The 15678-nt window shown below is 42.6% G+C and overlaps 1 gene segment (V, D, J or C); it reads left to right on the top strand.

Annotated features, from left to right (window-relative positions):
• The first annotated feature begins 398 nt into the window (after positions 1 to 398).
• Positions 399 to 880, top strand: LOC133460719 (Ig kappa chain V region 3381-like). The segment is given in 2 exon segments: positions 399 to 450; positions 558 to 880. Coding segments are annotated over 2 exon segments (375 nt in total).
• Positions 881 to 15678: the final 14798 nt, after the last annotated feature.

Here is a 15678-nt window from a genome sequence, read left to right as displayed (position 1 = left end):
AAGTTCCGACAGAAACCTGTGAACCTGAATGGAATAAGGTGGGTATAAATGATGAATGGATGAGTGTTTACTGCACTCGAAAGCAGAACATATATTTAAAAAAATATCTGTCTTTAAAAGAAAACCTGGAGCAACTGTCTTGAAAATGTATTTTTCAAACAAGCCAGTACACATATGGATCTATTGATGATCATCATCATCATCATCATCATCATCATCATCAGAGTTATGGAGTCTCTGCTGGAGTCAGTGGGAACATTTCCATAGAAGCACTTTGCATCAGCAGCACCACGCTCCAGTGATCTGGGAGAGTTTATAGTCCTGACACTTGAACTCTGGATGACTGACAGCTGTCCTTCATGACAACAGAAGACACAGAAATCCTCCTCATCAAAAACATGACTCTGATCTGCGTCCTCATCTGGACTCTCCTCTGCTGCTGCTTCACAGGTAAAGTCCAGAGAATCCAACTCCTCTCCTCTATGAACATCTGTCCCTCTGAAATGAAGCTGACAAAACCATGAAGCTGTTTTCTGTTTGTGTCTCTGTTTCCTCAGAGTCCAGAGGTCAAGTCACAGTGACTCAGCCTGGATCAGTGACTTCTGCTCTGGGAGGCTCCGTCAGCATCAGATGTAAAACCAGTCAGAATGTTTATGTTCACAACAGCAACCAATGTTTAGCCTGGTACCAACAGAGAGATGGAGGAACTCCTAAACTGCTCATTTATTATGCTACCACCAGACAATCAGGAACACCAAGTCGTTTTACAGGCAGTGGATCAAACTCTGACTTCACTCTGACCATCAGTGGAGTTCAGGCTGAAGATGCAGCAGTTTATTACTGTCAGAGTCTTCACAGTGGTCCTGTGTTCACACAGTGAAAAACAGTCGTACAAAAACCTCCCTCAGTCAGACTGAACAGAAACTGAACTGACTGATACACTTCACTGAACACACACACACACACACACACACACACACACACACACACACACACACACACACATAAATAATACAAAAAATAAATTACAGAAAGATGGTTTGCAGTTCAGAAAACAGCTTTTCTCCTTTATATTTTACCAACAAACAGACGTAACCAAATAAAGCGCTTCATCAAAATAACACAACCTAATGCAATTCCCTATGATTACTCCAAACCTAAATAATAGAAAACCAGGAAAATCACCAATGTGCAAAATGTCAATAAATTAGTACGAATTAGCTCCACAACTTCCCCTGTTACACCTCGTGTCTTGGCCCCTCCACTAGTGGGAATAATATAAAAACCCTGTCCCACTGTGGAGACACATCCGTAATGGGACGTGGACAAGAGACAAACACAGAGAAGGTATCAAGGTAACTAACTGTGTAGAGCCTGTACCAATAGGCTATACTCAGGGCAACAGGGTTGGTTTTGTTTGGAACGCGTGCTTCAAATTGATGCAAACGCTCAGACTTAGGATCCGGGTCGGACATGCCAATCCATTTATTTCGTAATCAGCAGTAGTCAAAGCAAAAGTAATTCCAATATTTAAACTAAACATAAACTTATGACAGAACGCCACTCTCTGTCTTACACGTCTTGCACGGTTGCACGGTCAAAAACTGTTTGTCTTCCCCCTGTCGCACCTGCCTGCAATTACCACCCAGGTGGCTTATAATGGTTACCAGGACAACCACCCACCATGGCTGATTGACAGGCTAATCATGACGTAACAAAAAGGGGGTATGACAACTCATATTCAGCTAAATAAATAAAACAATAAATCAAAGTATTTTGGCTCCAACAAACTGTACAAACCGGTTTATGGACACATGACACATGAAAGATGGAGGATGAAAAGTCTTTAACACAACACCATGTTGACAAAACTGAAAACAGAATCCCAACCATGACAGTGACCAGCACACATTGATGAAATAGAAGTCCAGGAGTTCATGAAGGGGAGAAGTGGACATGTTCACCTTCTCACAGAGTCAGAAAAGTATTTTTTGGAGGAGACTTAGGAAACTTATGATTCCCATGAAAAGATTTCATCAGAATTTGTCATCATTTATGACAAAGACACAACTGATTCAGACTATTGTCTCCAATTTTGGGGTTCATGCTCAAGAAGATCAACTTTCAAAGAAAACAGATTTTATTTGAAATATGTCAAGACAGCAGAAGGGTGAATGGATATAAAAACTATTCATCTGATCTAAAATGAACGTTGGATGAACTTACCTCCGTCATGTCGGAATGTAAATTATGATTTTGCTTTTCCAATTGTATAACTTATAATAAACTGCCGTATATGAGCTCAGGATTTCTTTCTTTAGCAGTTTTTCAGGTATGATACAACGTAAATCTTATTACTTTATGGGTATTTGATATATTTATTGTACCAACACATTGATTGATTGATTGATTGATTGATTGATTAGACAATCTTTTTTAAAAAAAACATACACGAATAACTGCAATGCAGTCTCACATACATTAATGATAAATGTGATTGGGTAACGTATTGCGTCACGCATCGTGTCACTTCTTGGTGTTTGCGGTCTGTTGCCGTTGCACAACGTTTGCAGGCTCTGATCTCTTCCGGCTTTTTTGTCTAAAATTAGATTGTTTTCTGGTAAAATAGTACTAGATCTGGTAAAATTCTGTCTTTATTTCAACTCTCGCACATTTTTCCCTTCCACAACTTTCATTTTCACCAATCACCGATACATTTTCTGTCTGTTAGCCTCTGTTAGCTTCTTAGCATGGCCTCCCCTTCTCCCACTGTTTCACCTCTTTGCTGCTCAGTGTGTGAAATGTTTAGCTATTCCTCTGCCTCCTTTAGCGAAGACGGTAAGTGCTTAAAGTGTAGTTTATTTGCAAGACTGGAGGCGAGGCTCAGTCAGTTTGAGGTCCGGTTCCGCCAATTTGACCATAGTCCCGTAGACTCGTCAGCTAGCCATGCTAAAGTAGCGGCAGACCGGCCTGTAGCAGCTGAGTCATTCTATAATTAGGGGTACATTTCATATCAACCAAAAGTGACAAAATCAGTTTTCTTTTTTGATAAAAAATCTAGTTGTTTCCATAATATACACCCTAAATGTGCTAAATTCGATAATTGCCAAGCTTAAACTCTAATTACAGTTACAGTTGGTGGGTAACACAGTTGACAGGTAACACAGTTGACATTTCGGCCATTTTAGTGCATTTTGTGCTAACTGCAGACCTTGGACCTGTCACTACATGGCCTTGATCAACTCATGTTTTTATACAGTTTCTCTGTATTTTTGTAAAAATAACATGTAAAGCAAGTTCACAAGAACATGTTGATAACACACTTGACGATCAATTAACCCACTCTATGTGCACACAATAATATTGAGGAAATATTGAAGAGGAGGAGTAGAAATTTACCACACTGTCTTCAAATCTCCCTCCCTGAAGGAAGGGACATCATATCATTTTGGACATGTGACTTTAGAGCAAACCATTGCTGATTTATAGGGGTTTTTTTTCAATGGGTAACACAGTTGACAGAGATTTCTCGGACACACACAAAGTGGATGATTTAATGTACATGCATGAACCAAATAGTTTTTAAAACACCTTTCTCATATTTTAATGATTATTTTGAACAAATAATTATGGAAATTAAATACAAAAAAATGTATTTTAGTGTTAAACTGAAGAGCAAAACCTGACATTTAGCAAATCGGACAGCACAAAAACAACAAAATCCAGTATAGAATAAGCATTTTTTGAAAAATAAATGATGGAATCTGTTGACTTTTTTGTATTAAATGAAAGAGAAATGTGCCCCGATATAAAGTTGATCATTGTTTTAAGTGAATATTTAGTAAAATTGATAAATACAGCCCATGGACATGACATGTACCCCTAATTATAGAATGACTCAGCTGCTGTTAGCCGCTCCCCTGCAGCTCCCGAGCAGCCGGCCAGGCAGGGCAGCTGGGTGACGGTTCGGAGGAAGCGTAGCCCTAAAGGGCACACGGAACACCACCTGCCGCTTCATGTGTCTAACCGTTTTTCCCCACTCAGCGACACACCCTTGAGAAGCTGACCCTGGTGATTGGCGACTCCATAGTCAGGCATGTGAGGCCGACTATGGAGTCATGTGAGGCCAGAGCGGGCAACATTGAAGCAAATTTGAAGCTGCTGGCAAAGAGTAATCGTAAATTTGGTAAAGTTATCATCAATGTCGGAGCTAATGACTCCTGTCTTCGCCAGTCGGAAGTCACTAAAATTAATATTGTCTCGGTGTGTAACTACGCCAAAACGTCGCTGGCTGTCGCGGTGGTGTTCAGAAAACGACGTAGCCTTTATTGACAATTAGAAGACGTTTTGGGGAAAGCCTGGTCTGATTAGAAGAGACGGCATTCATCCCATGGTGCAGCTCTTGTCTCTAGTAATTTGGGCAGTTTTATTAGACACTCCCTCTGACAACGCAGGGTCCAGGCCAGGATGCAGAGCTGCAGTTTAAGACACTTCTCTGCTACTTCTCGAGGACCAACGCCTGCCAATACAACTGTAGGATTATATGATGTAATTGGCGACTCTAACCAGGTGCCTAGCAAAATAGAAGTGGTTGCAGTTCCCCGCCCTCCAAAAGTTCACCAGGTGCGGCGTTATAGAGTGTTAGACCCTGGCCTAGGGGAGCCAAGGGTACAACAAAAAGCAGGGGAGACGCAGTACTCAAAATACTATACATTTATTAAATAAGCAAAGGTAAATAATCAAACGAACAAATGAGTGAACAAACAAACAGATGAGGTGTGGAAGTCAGTAATCAGTAGTGTAGTGTGTGTATGCATGAGTGGAATGTATGTGGGTGCATGTTGGATGTATTAACAGAAATGATGAAAAAGGTGCATAGTGGGAGAGGGGTAGAGGAGAACTGAATACAACAGAACTCCTCTGGGGGACTGGAGAGACAGGCTTTTATACTGGGTGTCGGCCACCCGGGCCCAGGTGCCGACACTTGGCTGATTAATGCTGGCCATGATTGCTCTGCTCCCCAGTCCACTGAAAAACAAGGAAAAAAAAGGATTAGGACTGAAAAGCAAAGAGAATCTAAATAACCAATATATAAAATGCTACACCAGACCAATCAAATAACATACTACCACCATATACTATGACACAATACAATAATATAATATAACCCCATATCATATCATACCAGGGAACCGTCACACCCCCCCCCCCATAAAGACGGGGTCCCAACGGGATCACCGGAAACCTATTTACAAAAAAAAAACAAAAAACAATCCTATCTGGTGTACTGAACCTCTACTCCAAAGGCCGCCAACCACCTGTCACAGACCTCCACCCCAGCAACCGGATCCAATGAAGCATTTTTAAGGGGTGAAAGACAGAGGCAAATGGAGGACCACTGGAGATGAATAAGACTAGGACTTCAGTCATGAGGAGCCCGTGATAACGCATCGGCCACCACGTTCTCCGTCCCTTTAACATGACGAATGTCCAAGGCATAGGACTGCAGGAATAGTGACCATCGAATCAACCTCTGGTTCGGACACTGTAGAGAGTTGAGAAAAGTCAATGGATTATGATCTGTATAAATGACAACAGGGGTACTACCGCCAACCTAAACGTCAAAGTGTTGTAAAGCTAAAATCAAAGCCAATGCTTCTTTCTCAATGACTGAGTAGTTTAGCTGGTAAGAGTTGAATTTCTTGGAATAAAAGCTAACAGGCTTATCTATTCCTAGATTGTCCTCCTGCATAAGTACGGCCTCCGCCCCCACATGACTGGCATCCGTGTAGATCTTAAACGGCCTGTCCAAACGTGGAGCCGACAAAACAGGAGCGGTACACAAAAGTGATTTAGCCTGCTCAAATGCTTCCTGGCAAACTGTACCTTAGACCTAAGTAGGTTAGTGAGAGGTGCCACAACCGTTGCAAAATTCCTACAAAAACTACGATAATAACCTATCAGACCAAGGAAACGCATAAGCTCTTTCTTTGTGGTTGGAACCGGATACCGCTCAACAGCTTGAACCTTAGCCTCAACTGGACAGACTTGGCCCTGCCCAACCACCCGACCCAGGTACGTCACAGTCGCCCTCGCAAACTCACACTTTGCAAGATTGACTGTGAGCCTTGCCTCCTTCAGGCGTCTGAACAGCTCCCGAATACGCGCCAAATGAACTTCCCAGGTATCTGAATAGATTACCACGTCATCGAGGTACACTGCACACCCTGGCATGTCCCAAATTACTTGATTCATCAGGCGCTGAAATGTAGCAGGCGCATTGCGCAGTCCGAATGGCGCTTCTGAATTTTTCACCCGACCGTGCACCAACGCTGGATCAGGTGTACTCAGACCATCTTCCTCCATTTCCCGAATAGGAGGAACCACCGGAGCTGCCATGCAAACGGCATGAGCCAAGCCAACCTCTGGCTGCACACACAACACAGGTGTTTCAGAATTGTGTGCAAAATATGGCTTCAGCAAGTTCACATGGCAGAGCTGGGTTGCTTTCTTACGTTTAGGCGTTGAAATAATATAATTTAGCTCAGACCTTTTTAACCACCGTGTGTGGACCGGAAAATTTGGCTTGAAAAGGAGAAGTGACAATGGGGAGTAGGGCTAACACCTGGTCTCCCGGACTAAACTCACGGCGCTCGGTTTTAGTATCATACCACTGTTTCATCTTACCCTGAACTGCCGCTAAATTTTCTTTAGCCATCAACCCGGCTGTGTACAACCGATGACGAAAACCATTAACGTAGTCAATCAAATTTTTGGGAGGCTGTGCCTCTTCCCAATCACCAGACAATGCTGCCAAAGGGCCTCTCACTGTATGAGCAAATACAAGCTTGTTTGGACTGAAACCTGTGCTCCCCTGTGTTACCTCTCTAGTAGAAAGCATCAGCCACGGCAGACCCTCTTCCCAGTCTTTACCCATCTCCGTACAGTAGGCACGCAAGATCGCCTTTAACGTTTGGTGAAAATGCTCCAAGGCCCCCTGACTCTGTGCATGATATGCCGAGCTCAGATTGTGGCGCACCCGTAACTGTTTCAGGACCTGAGAAAACATATGTGAACAGAAATTAGAACCCCTGTCCGACTGAATGACCTGCGAAACACCAAAAATAGAGATAAATTGAGAAAGAGCCCGCACCACTGACCGCGTTGTTATAGTACGGAGAGGATAGGCAGCAGGGTAGCGAGTTGCCTGGCACATTACTGTTAACAAATACACTGCTCCAGACTTTGAGCGTGGTAGAGGACCAACACAGTCTATGATTAGATGTTCAAAAGGTTGGCTTATGGCCGGAATGGGATACAATGGAGCTGGTTTCAACTTCTGGTTAGGCTTGTCAGTTAACTGGCATGTATGACATGTTTTAACGTATGCTGCCACATCTCTCTTCATACGAGGCCAAAAGAACTGCCTAAGTAGTCTGTCATAAGTCTTTTTCACACCTGCATGTCCAGATTCATTATGCGCTACTTTTAACACTGCCTGTCGAAGTTTAGCTGGCAAGACAATTTGAAACACTGGTTCACCCACAAACCTTCCATCATGTGGCAGCCATTTTCTCACCAACACCGAGTTCTGATGAAAATACCCACAAGCACTGTCAACGATCTCATCCTCTGGTCGTATCAGCGGCACCAGCTCCTTCAGAGAGGGGTCCGTCTGCTGTTCTGCCACCAGATCTGAACGCGTTATGGATAGGGGAAAATCAGCAAGAGGTATAGAAAACTTTTCTGATATGTTAGGCTTAAGTGATTCTTTTGACTCAGATTTCCCCTTTAACTTGGCCATTGCCCGTGTCACTGCACACGCTGAGAAAACCTCTGGAAAGTCCCGTTCACTTTTATCCATACCACCAGTTATCAAAGGCACAGACGTCACCACTGCCGGTGGAGGAACCTCCGCCCACACCCGAGCACCAACCAAGTCGTTCCCCAGGATCACAGTCACCCCTGGGATTGGCAGCGCTGGGCGCACAGCAAGCCTTGCTTCCCCCTGGAATAATTCACATTTGAGCAACACTTTATGCAAGGGAACCCACAGAATGTTCATATCTATGCCACGGATAGGCACCTTGTCACCCGTGTCAGAATCCTGAGTTAAAGGCAGAATACCAGCCTGAATAAACGAGTCAAAAGCACCCGTGTCCCTCAGAATCGTTACTGGTACTTCTTCCCCATTTTGCAGCAAAGCCACAGAGCCTTTCATGATAAACGGTCGGTAAGAATCCAGAGCTGCCACTGCTGTGTCCTTATTAGGGCCGCAATTAGGTGTAGCACAAGTGGACACCGGACGTGGAGCGGCTGCGCCAGCCCCTTTTTGCTGCGAATGACCAGCCAATTGAGTCCTGGGGTTTCCATTTAACTTAAAACACTCAGATTTCCAATGGCCCCGTTTATGACAGTAATTGCAAACCTTGTCTGGCTCACGCAACTTACTACCGCCATTAACATCACTTTTAGCTTGTTCAACATGAAGAGGTTTATCTGATTGGCCACGAGATTCATTATTAGCAGTGTTGCTACTGCCCGCCTTAAACTCTCCCCGGTGCGTCAAAACATAGTCATCAGCCAGTGCTGCCGCGTCTGCTGCGTTGCGTGCCTTCTGCTCGTTTAGGTACGTTGCCACTCGAGGTGGAATAGAGTTTTTGAACTGTTCCAAAATCATCAGATCACACAACTCTTCAAAGGTTTCTACACCCGAGGAATTACGCCAGCGTGTAAAACAGGTAGTCAGATCACGTGCGAATTCTAAATGACTTTGCTTGTCATGTTTTTTCCAGAACCTAAAACGCTGGCGATACGCCTCGGGGAAGAGCTCGAAAGACTTGAGCACTGCTGCTTTGACCCGAGAATAATCTTGGCTGTCAGCCACACTCGTAGCCGAAAACACCTCTTGCGCCCTGCCAGTCAACACGCACTGCAACAACAAAGTGCGCGCAGAGTCAGGCCAATTACGAACGTCTGCCACACGTTCAAACATGGCAAAAAATGCCTCCGGATCACGCTCATTAAATTTGGGGACCACATGTAAGTTACCATTAATATCAAAACCCACTGCGGACTCTGCCGGTTCTTTAATGGACATTTCTGCAGCACCTGGAATTTTACCATCCCTTATCAGGTCCAGCCTGTTTTCCTCTACTTCCCATTTCATTTTTTTAGCCTCATGTTTCATTTTTTCAACTGACTTTTCTCCTGGTCAGCCTGCACTTGAGCTTGTAACAAAATTAACTCTTTTTGCTGTTCAAAAGTCAGACCTGTCTGCGGCATGATGAATGTAGGCACTGCCGATGCAACCTTTAATGGAGGAGGAGACACCTTCTCTGGCTCTGCCAAACCCTTCTCAAATAAATGGTGTCTCAAAATTGCTATTATGGATTCCTTAGTTTTCTTATCATTTGTATCAAGTTTAATCCTATAATGGTCTGCTATTTTAATTAATTGGTCTTTAGTGCATTGTATTAATAGGTCCTCAGATGGACAGGCAATAAATGCCTCTAAAGTTACCATCCTGGCTGCGTGCGCTTACAACTTCCTCAGCTGGTAATAATATAAAAAAAAAAAAAATACAAGTGCCCCTCTAGCCTATATAATCCCCAAGTTAAACTCCACCCGTCTTCATGCACGGTTTGCGGTAGGTACTTATGCACTGAAGGCCACCGCAAAGGCCTAGCTGATACCGAGAGGCAGGTAGGGCAACCAGAAACTGGCGACCCGCGTACACCCCTCAGCTGTGCCCCCGAGAAAGACTATGTACAGACCAAAAAGGCCTACACACAGCCGCTACAGCCGCTCTTTGCACCTAAACCACCCCTTGGCCTAGACCCAGCGAGCTATTTAACCCCGAAAACTAACCGCGCCTACTAGGGACACTCATATTAAACAAAACACAAAACCAGCTACGCAAACTGTACAATATATATCTATATATAGGCTATATTATGATAACACTTATATATATACACAGTATATGTATTTAATTAAGCAGCACCGCAACCAGAAAACCTCTCCACTAGCACAACTTAATCAAACTTAATGCAAAGTAACCAAACTTTTCAATAAATCAAATTCAAATGATCAAACAAATGACTGCATCTCCCAAAGTCCGAGTACATGCACCAGCGTGTACGCTGAAGTAAACATCGCTTAGTTTGTACTCACCGGACTGATGAATGGACAAAAGGAACCCCCGGAATGATTCCCAAATGACGTAACCGCACGTTCATTCACAAAACCACGGTGTTGATGAGCCATTAATTAAGGCAAACGAGCCATCAATCAACCGCAGCAGAGAACAATAAGTAGAACAAAAGGCAGAAGGGCGAGTCACTTGACTCTCCAAACTTACAGCCAAACTACTCCAAATTCAAAGGACTGAGCCCCCATTTGTTAGACCCTGGCCTAGGGGAGCCAAGGGTACAACAAAAAGCAGGGGAGACGCAGTACTAAAAATACTATACATTTATTAAATAAGCAAAGGTAAATAATCAAACGAACAAATGAGTGAACAAACAAACAGATGAGGTGTGGAAGTCAGTAATCAGTAGTGTAGTGTGTGTATGCATGAGTGGAATGTATGTGGGTGCATGTTGGATGTATTAACAGAAATGATGAAAAAGGTGCATAGTGGGAGAGGGGTAGAGGAGAACTGAATACAACAGAACTCCTCTGGGGGACTGGAGAGACAGGCTTTTATACTGGGTGTCGGCCACCCGGGCCCAGGTGCCGACACTTGGCTGATTAATGCTGGCCATGATTGCTCTGCTCCCCAGTCCACTGAAAAACAAGGAAAAAAAAGGATTAGGACTGAAAAGCAAAGAGAATCTAAATAACCAATATATAAAATGCTACACCAGACCAATCAAATAACATACTACCACCATATACTATGACACAATACAATAATATAATATAACCCTATATCATATCATATCATATCATACCAGGGAACCGTCACATAGAGGCGTTAACCAAAATAATCTTGTAAAAATTAAAACCAATGCACATTTGGTACCAATAAGAGACCGAAAAAGTACATGCGGACTACTAAATATACGATCGTTAAGCTCCAAGTCTCTGTTAATAAACGATATAATTACAGAGAGCATGAGTGATATTTTCTGTTTAACAGAAACATGGCTAAAGGAGGAAGAGTATGTTAGTTTGAATTAATCAACTCCGCCCGGCTACTTTAATCATCATATTCCTAAAAGCACGGGCCGAGGCGGAGGAGTCGCAGCAATTTATAACTCCACTCTTCAAACAAAATCTGAACCTAAGTGCAATTATAATACATTTGAAAGCCTCACGCTGGAAATGGAAATTTCCGAGCTGGAAATCAGAGAAGCCAGTTTTATTAGTGGTAGTTTACCGGCCCCCTGCTGGTGCTTATCTAGAGTTTCTGTCTGAATTTTCAGATTTCCTATCTGAATTATTGATCAGTACAGATAAATTCATCATAGTGGGTGACTTTAATATTCATATGGATGTTGAAAGCGATAATCTTAAATTAGCTTTCAATTCTCTTTTAGAATCAATGGCTATCTCACAAAAAGTGGATAAACCAACGCACTGTTTTAATCATACTCTGGATCTCGTTCTCACCTACGGTGTAGAAACTGATGATCTGTTGGTGTCACCTGTAAACTCCCTTTTATCCGACCATTAATTAATAACGTTTGAATTTAATATTGTCGATGTTGAAGTGCAAAATAGGAGTTATTACTTTAGCAGATGTTTGTCTGATGAAGCTATTGCAAAATTTAGGGAGGCCATTGCTCATCTTACGACAGTGCGAAATAGTGATGTAGTCAAGGCCAGTGACCTGGGTTCTACCTCTGCAGATGTTGATTTCCTTGCTAGTAACACTGCTGATTTGTTGCATTCAGCTTTAGATGAAGTTGCTCCTTTGAAAAGGAGGGTTTCCAACCATAGGAGCTTAACTCCCTGGTATAATTCAGATATCCGCATGTTGAAACAAAACGTGCGTAAAATGGAAAGGAAGTGGTACTCTTGTAAGTCTGTAGACTCTTATCGTGAATGGAAAGATATTCTAATAGTATATAAAAAAGCCATTCGCAAAGCCAGAACAGCTTATTATTCAACGTTGAAAGAGGATAACAAAAGTAACCCACATTTTCTGTTCAGCCCTGTAGCATTTGGATACTCTAGGAACTATGAGTAAACCTGCACTACGAGAACTGAGAGCTCTGCCAGGGACATAAGGCACTATCAGGTCTTGCAAATAATGAGGAGCTAAGCTGTTTTGGGCTTTATACGCAAGTAATAAAATTTTAAATTGGATTCTGAATTTTACGGGTAGCCAATGGAGCGACGCTAACACTGGAGAGACGTCGTCTCTCCTGCTGATTCCTGTCAGCACTCGGGCTGCTGCATTTTGGATTAGCTGGAGCCTATTCAGCAAATTACTTGGACATCCTGCTAATAACACATTACAGTAATCTAGTCTAGAAGATACAAACGCATGAACTAGTTTTTCTGCATCACTCTGCGAGAGGATTTTCCTAAACTTTGCAATATTACGGAGATGGAAAAACGCTATTTTACAAACCTGATTAACATATGGTTTAAACGACAAATCCTGATCGAAAACAACACCAAGGTTTCTCACAGTTGCACTGGAAGCCATCGCAACACCATCTAATCCCTTCCTAAGATGCTCTGGACCAAGAATGATAGACATCCAGACATCCAGTCCTTGATGTCCCTAAGACATGCCTGAAGTTTAACTAACGATTCTGTTTCATCCGGCTTCATAGACAAATAGAGCTGCGTATCATCAGCATAACAATGAAAGTGTATGCCGTGGTTCTGGATTATACTTCCCAATGGCTGCATGTATAAACTGAACAAGATTGGCCCTAGCACTGAACCCTGCGGAACACCATAACAGGCCCTTGACTGTTCTGAAGAAACCCTCATGTACATGAACAAACTGGAACCTGCCAGATAGATATGATTTAAACCAACGTAGAGTTGTCCCTTTAATCCCAACAACATGCTCTAAACTGTGCAGTAAAATGCCATGATCTACAGTGTCAAAAGCAGCACTGAGGTCCAGTAGAACCAGTATGGATATCCTTTATCTAAGGCCATAAGAAGGTCATTCGTGACTCGAACCAGTGCTGTCTCTGTGCTATGATGCTTTATGAACCCTGACTGAAAAACAGATCATTTCTATACAAATAGTCACATAACTGGCTTGAAACTGCCTTTTCCAGAATTTTAGATACAAATGGAAGGTTGGAAATTGGTCTATAATTAGCTAACGTGTCTGGGTCAAGAGAAGGTTTTTTAAGTAAAGGTTTAATTACTGCAACTTTGAAAACCTGTGGTACATATCCTAAACTTAGGGATAGGTTGATTTGATCCAGTATTGTCGCACCAATAAGAGAAAAAATATTTTTGAATAGTCGAGTCGGGATGGGGTCTAACATATATGTACATGTGGTTGACTTAGCTCTATTGATGAGTGAGGTCAGCTCAGGGAGGTCTATAGGATCAAAACAGTCTAGAGTCAAGTCAGATTTCTTCTCTAATTCTCGTAATTTTACTGTTAAAGAAGCTCATAAAGTCTTCAGTACTTAGAGCTGCAGGAATGCACGGCTCAACAGAGTTGTGACTCTTTGTCAGCCTGGCTACAGGGCTGAACAGAAAATGTGGGTTACTTTTGTTATCCTCTTTCAACGTTGAATAATAAGCTGTTCTGGCTTTGCGAATGGCTTTTTTATATACTATTAGAATATCTTTCCATTCACGATAAGAGTCTACAGACTTACAAGAGTACCACTTCCTTTCCATTTTACGCACGTTTTGTTTCAACATGCGGATATCTGAATTATACCAGGGAGTTAAGCTCCTATGGTTGGAAACCCTCCTTTTCAAAGGAGCAACTTCATCTAAAGCTGAATGCAACAAATCAGCAGTGTTACTAGCAAGGAAATCAACATCTGCAGAGGTAGAACCCAGGTCACTGGCCTTGACTACATCACTATTTCGCACTGTCGTAAGATGAGCAATGGCCTCCCTAAATTTTGCAATAGCTTCATCAGACAAACATCTGCTAAAATAATACCTCCTATTTTGCACTTCAACATCGACAATATTAAATTCAAACGTTATTAAGTAATGGTCAGATAAAAGGGAGTTTACAGGTGACACCAACAGATCATCAGTTTCTACACCGTAGGTGAGAACGAGATCCAGAGTATGATTAAAACAGTGCGTTGGTTTATCCACTTTTTGTGAGATAGCCATTGATTCTAAAAGAGAATTGAAAGCTAATTTAAGATTATCGCTTTCAACATCCATATGAATATTAAAGTCACCCACTATGATGAATTTATCTGTGCTGCCAGAGCGCTGCGCTCTCAACTCTCTCTGTCTGCTAACTCCTTTCTTCCTTTGAGCACTTTCCCCACACCAGGGACCGTGCCGTCCAGGACGACTGCTCCGCCAGAACCCGCCATAGAAGCTCCAGCCTTGGACCCGCGAACCCCTCCCGCAGCCCGGCGACACACACGGGACGTGAGCCGACGTTCCGAAGGAGGAACCGGCCCCCTGTGCGCAACGAGGCCGTTGTTGAGGCCGCGGTCAGGACCAGAGAGCCGGCGTGAGGCGCCGCTGCAGCAACTGTTGCCCTTTTCTTTTTGAACGAGAATTATTATCATTTTGATAATTCAATTTGATAAATAGTCCAATAGTAGATTTGGAAGGCGGGCGTTCTGCTATCAGGCACCATTACTATGGAACCAACTTCCAATCTGGGTTAAGGATTGACACCACCTCTACCTTTAAAACTAAACTTAAAACCTTTCTGTTTAGTAAAGCCTACAGTTAGTGTTTAGTAAACCTCTGTTGTGCCACACAGGTAGCTAAGCTGATCAGTTATCGAAGGCTAATGATAATTCTATTGAAGAATTATTAATAATTAATAAAGTCGACTATTTATCAAATTGAATTATCAAAATGATAATAATTCTCGTAGGGGCACCACCCCAGGGCCTTAATCCGGGGAAAAATGATAACTTAACAGCAGAAAATCCGTCTCATATGATTTGAATTATCCTGCAGAACAGCAAATCTTACTATCACTTACAGAATAACAATTGAAGGCGTGGGATCCGAGCACTAGTTCTGCTTAAACAATCAGTTTGTGACCAAATCTTGTATGAAATAACAGAAACCACTCATTAAAAATCAATCAGAATTTATTTACATACGGGTATCAAAGCAGGTGTAAATAAATACCCAAATAAACCTGATGGCACACTACTTATTATAAAACAATTAATTAACTAGAAAAACAAGAATCAATAAAAATGAAATGAAAGTTAAATGCATGGAATGAAAAAAAAAGAATCAAATGTAATAATAATAAAGATGAAAAAGAACACAATAATGATAACGTACAGTAATACGCATACAGTAATCTGATTAAACATAAGTTCAGCTTTACACCGTTCTAACTGACTGATCGCCCAAACACCACCTCACGTCTCCTCTGGATTCTGGATCTGGGCTGCGGGCTCTGTCGGTGGTGACCGGGTTCCTGCCGGGGGTTCCCGGTGTCGGAGAGTTCCGGTTCAGCTTTGATCCCACCGCCGATCGCTTCTGGCGGGGATGCTCCGATAGCGAGCGGTC

The sequence above is a fragment of the Cololabis saira genome, chromosome 15 (genome assembly GCF_033807715.1).
Source record: "Cololabis saira isolate AMF1-May2022 chromosome 15, fColSai1.1, whole genome shotgun sequence".
Classification (NCBI taxonomy): domain Eukaryota; kingdom Metazoa; phylum Chordata; class Actinopteri; order Beloniformes; family Belonidae; genus Cololabis; species Cololabis saira.
The sequence above is the reverse complement of the archived record's forward strand: the minus strand, read 5'-3'. Positions and strand labels throughout refer to the sequence as shown.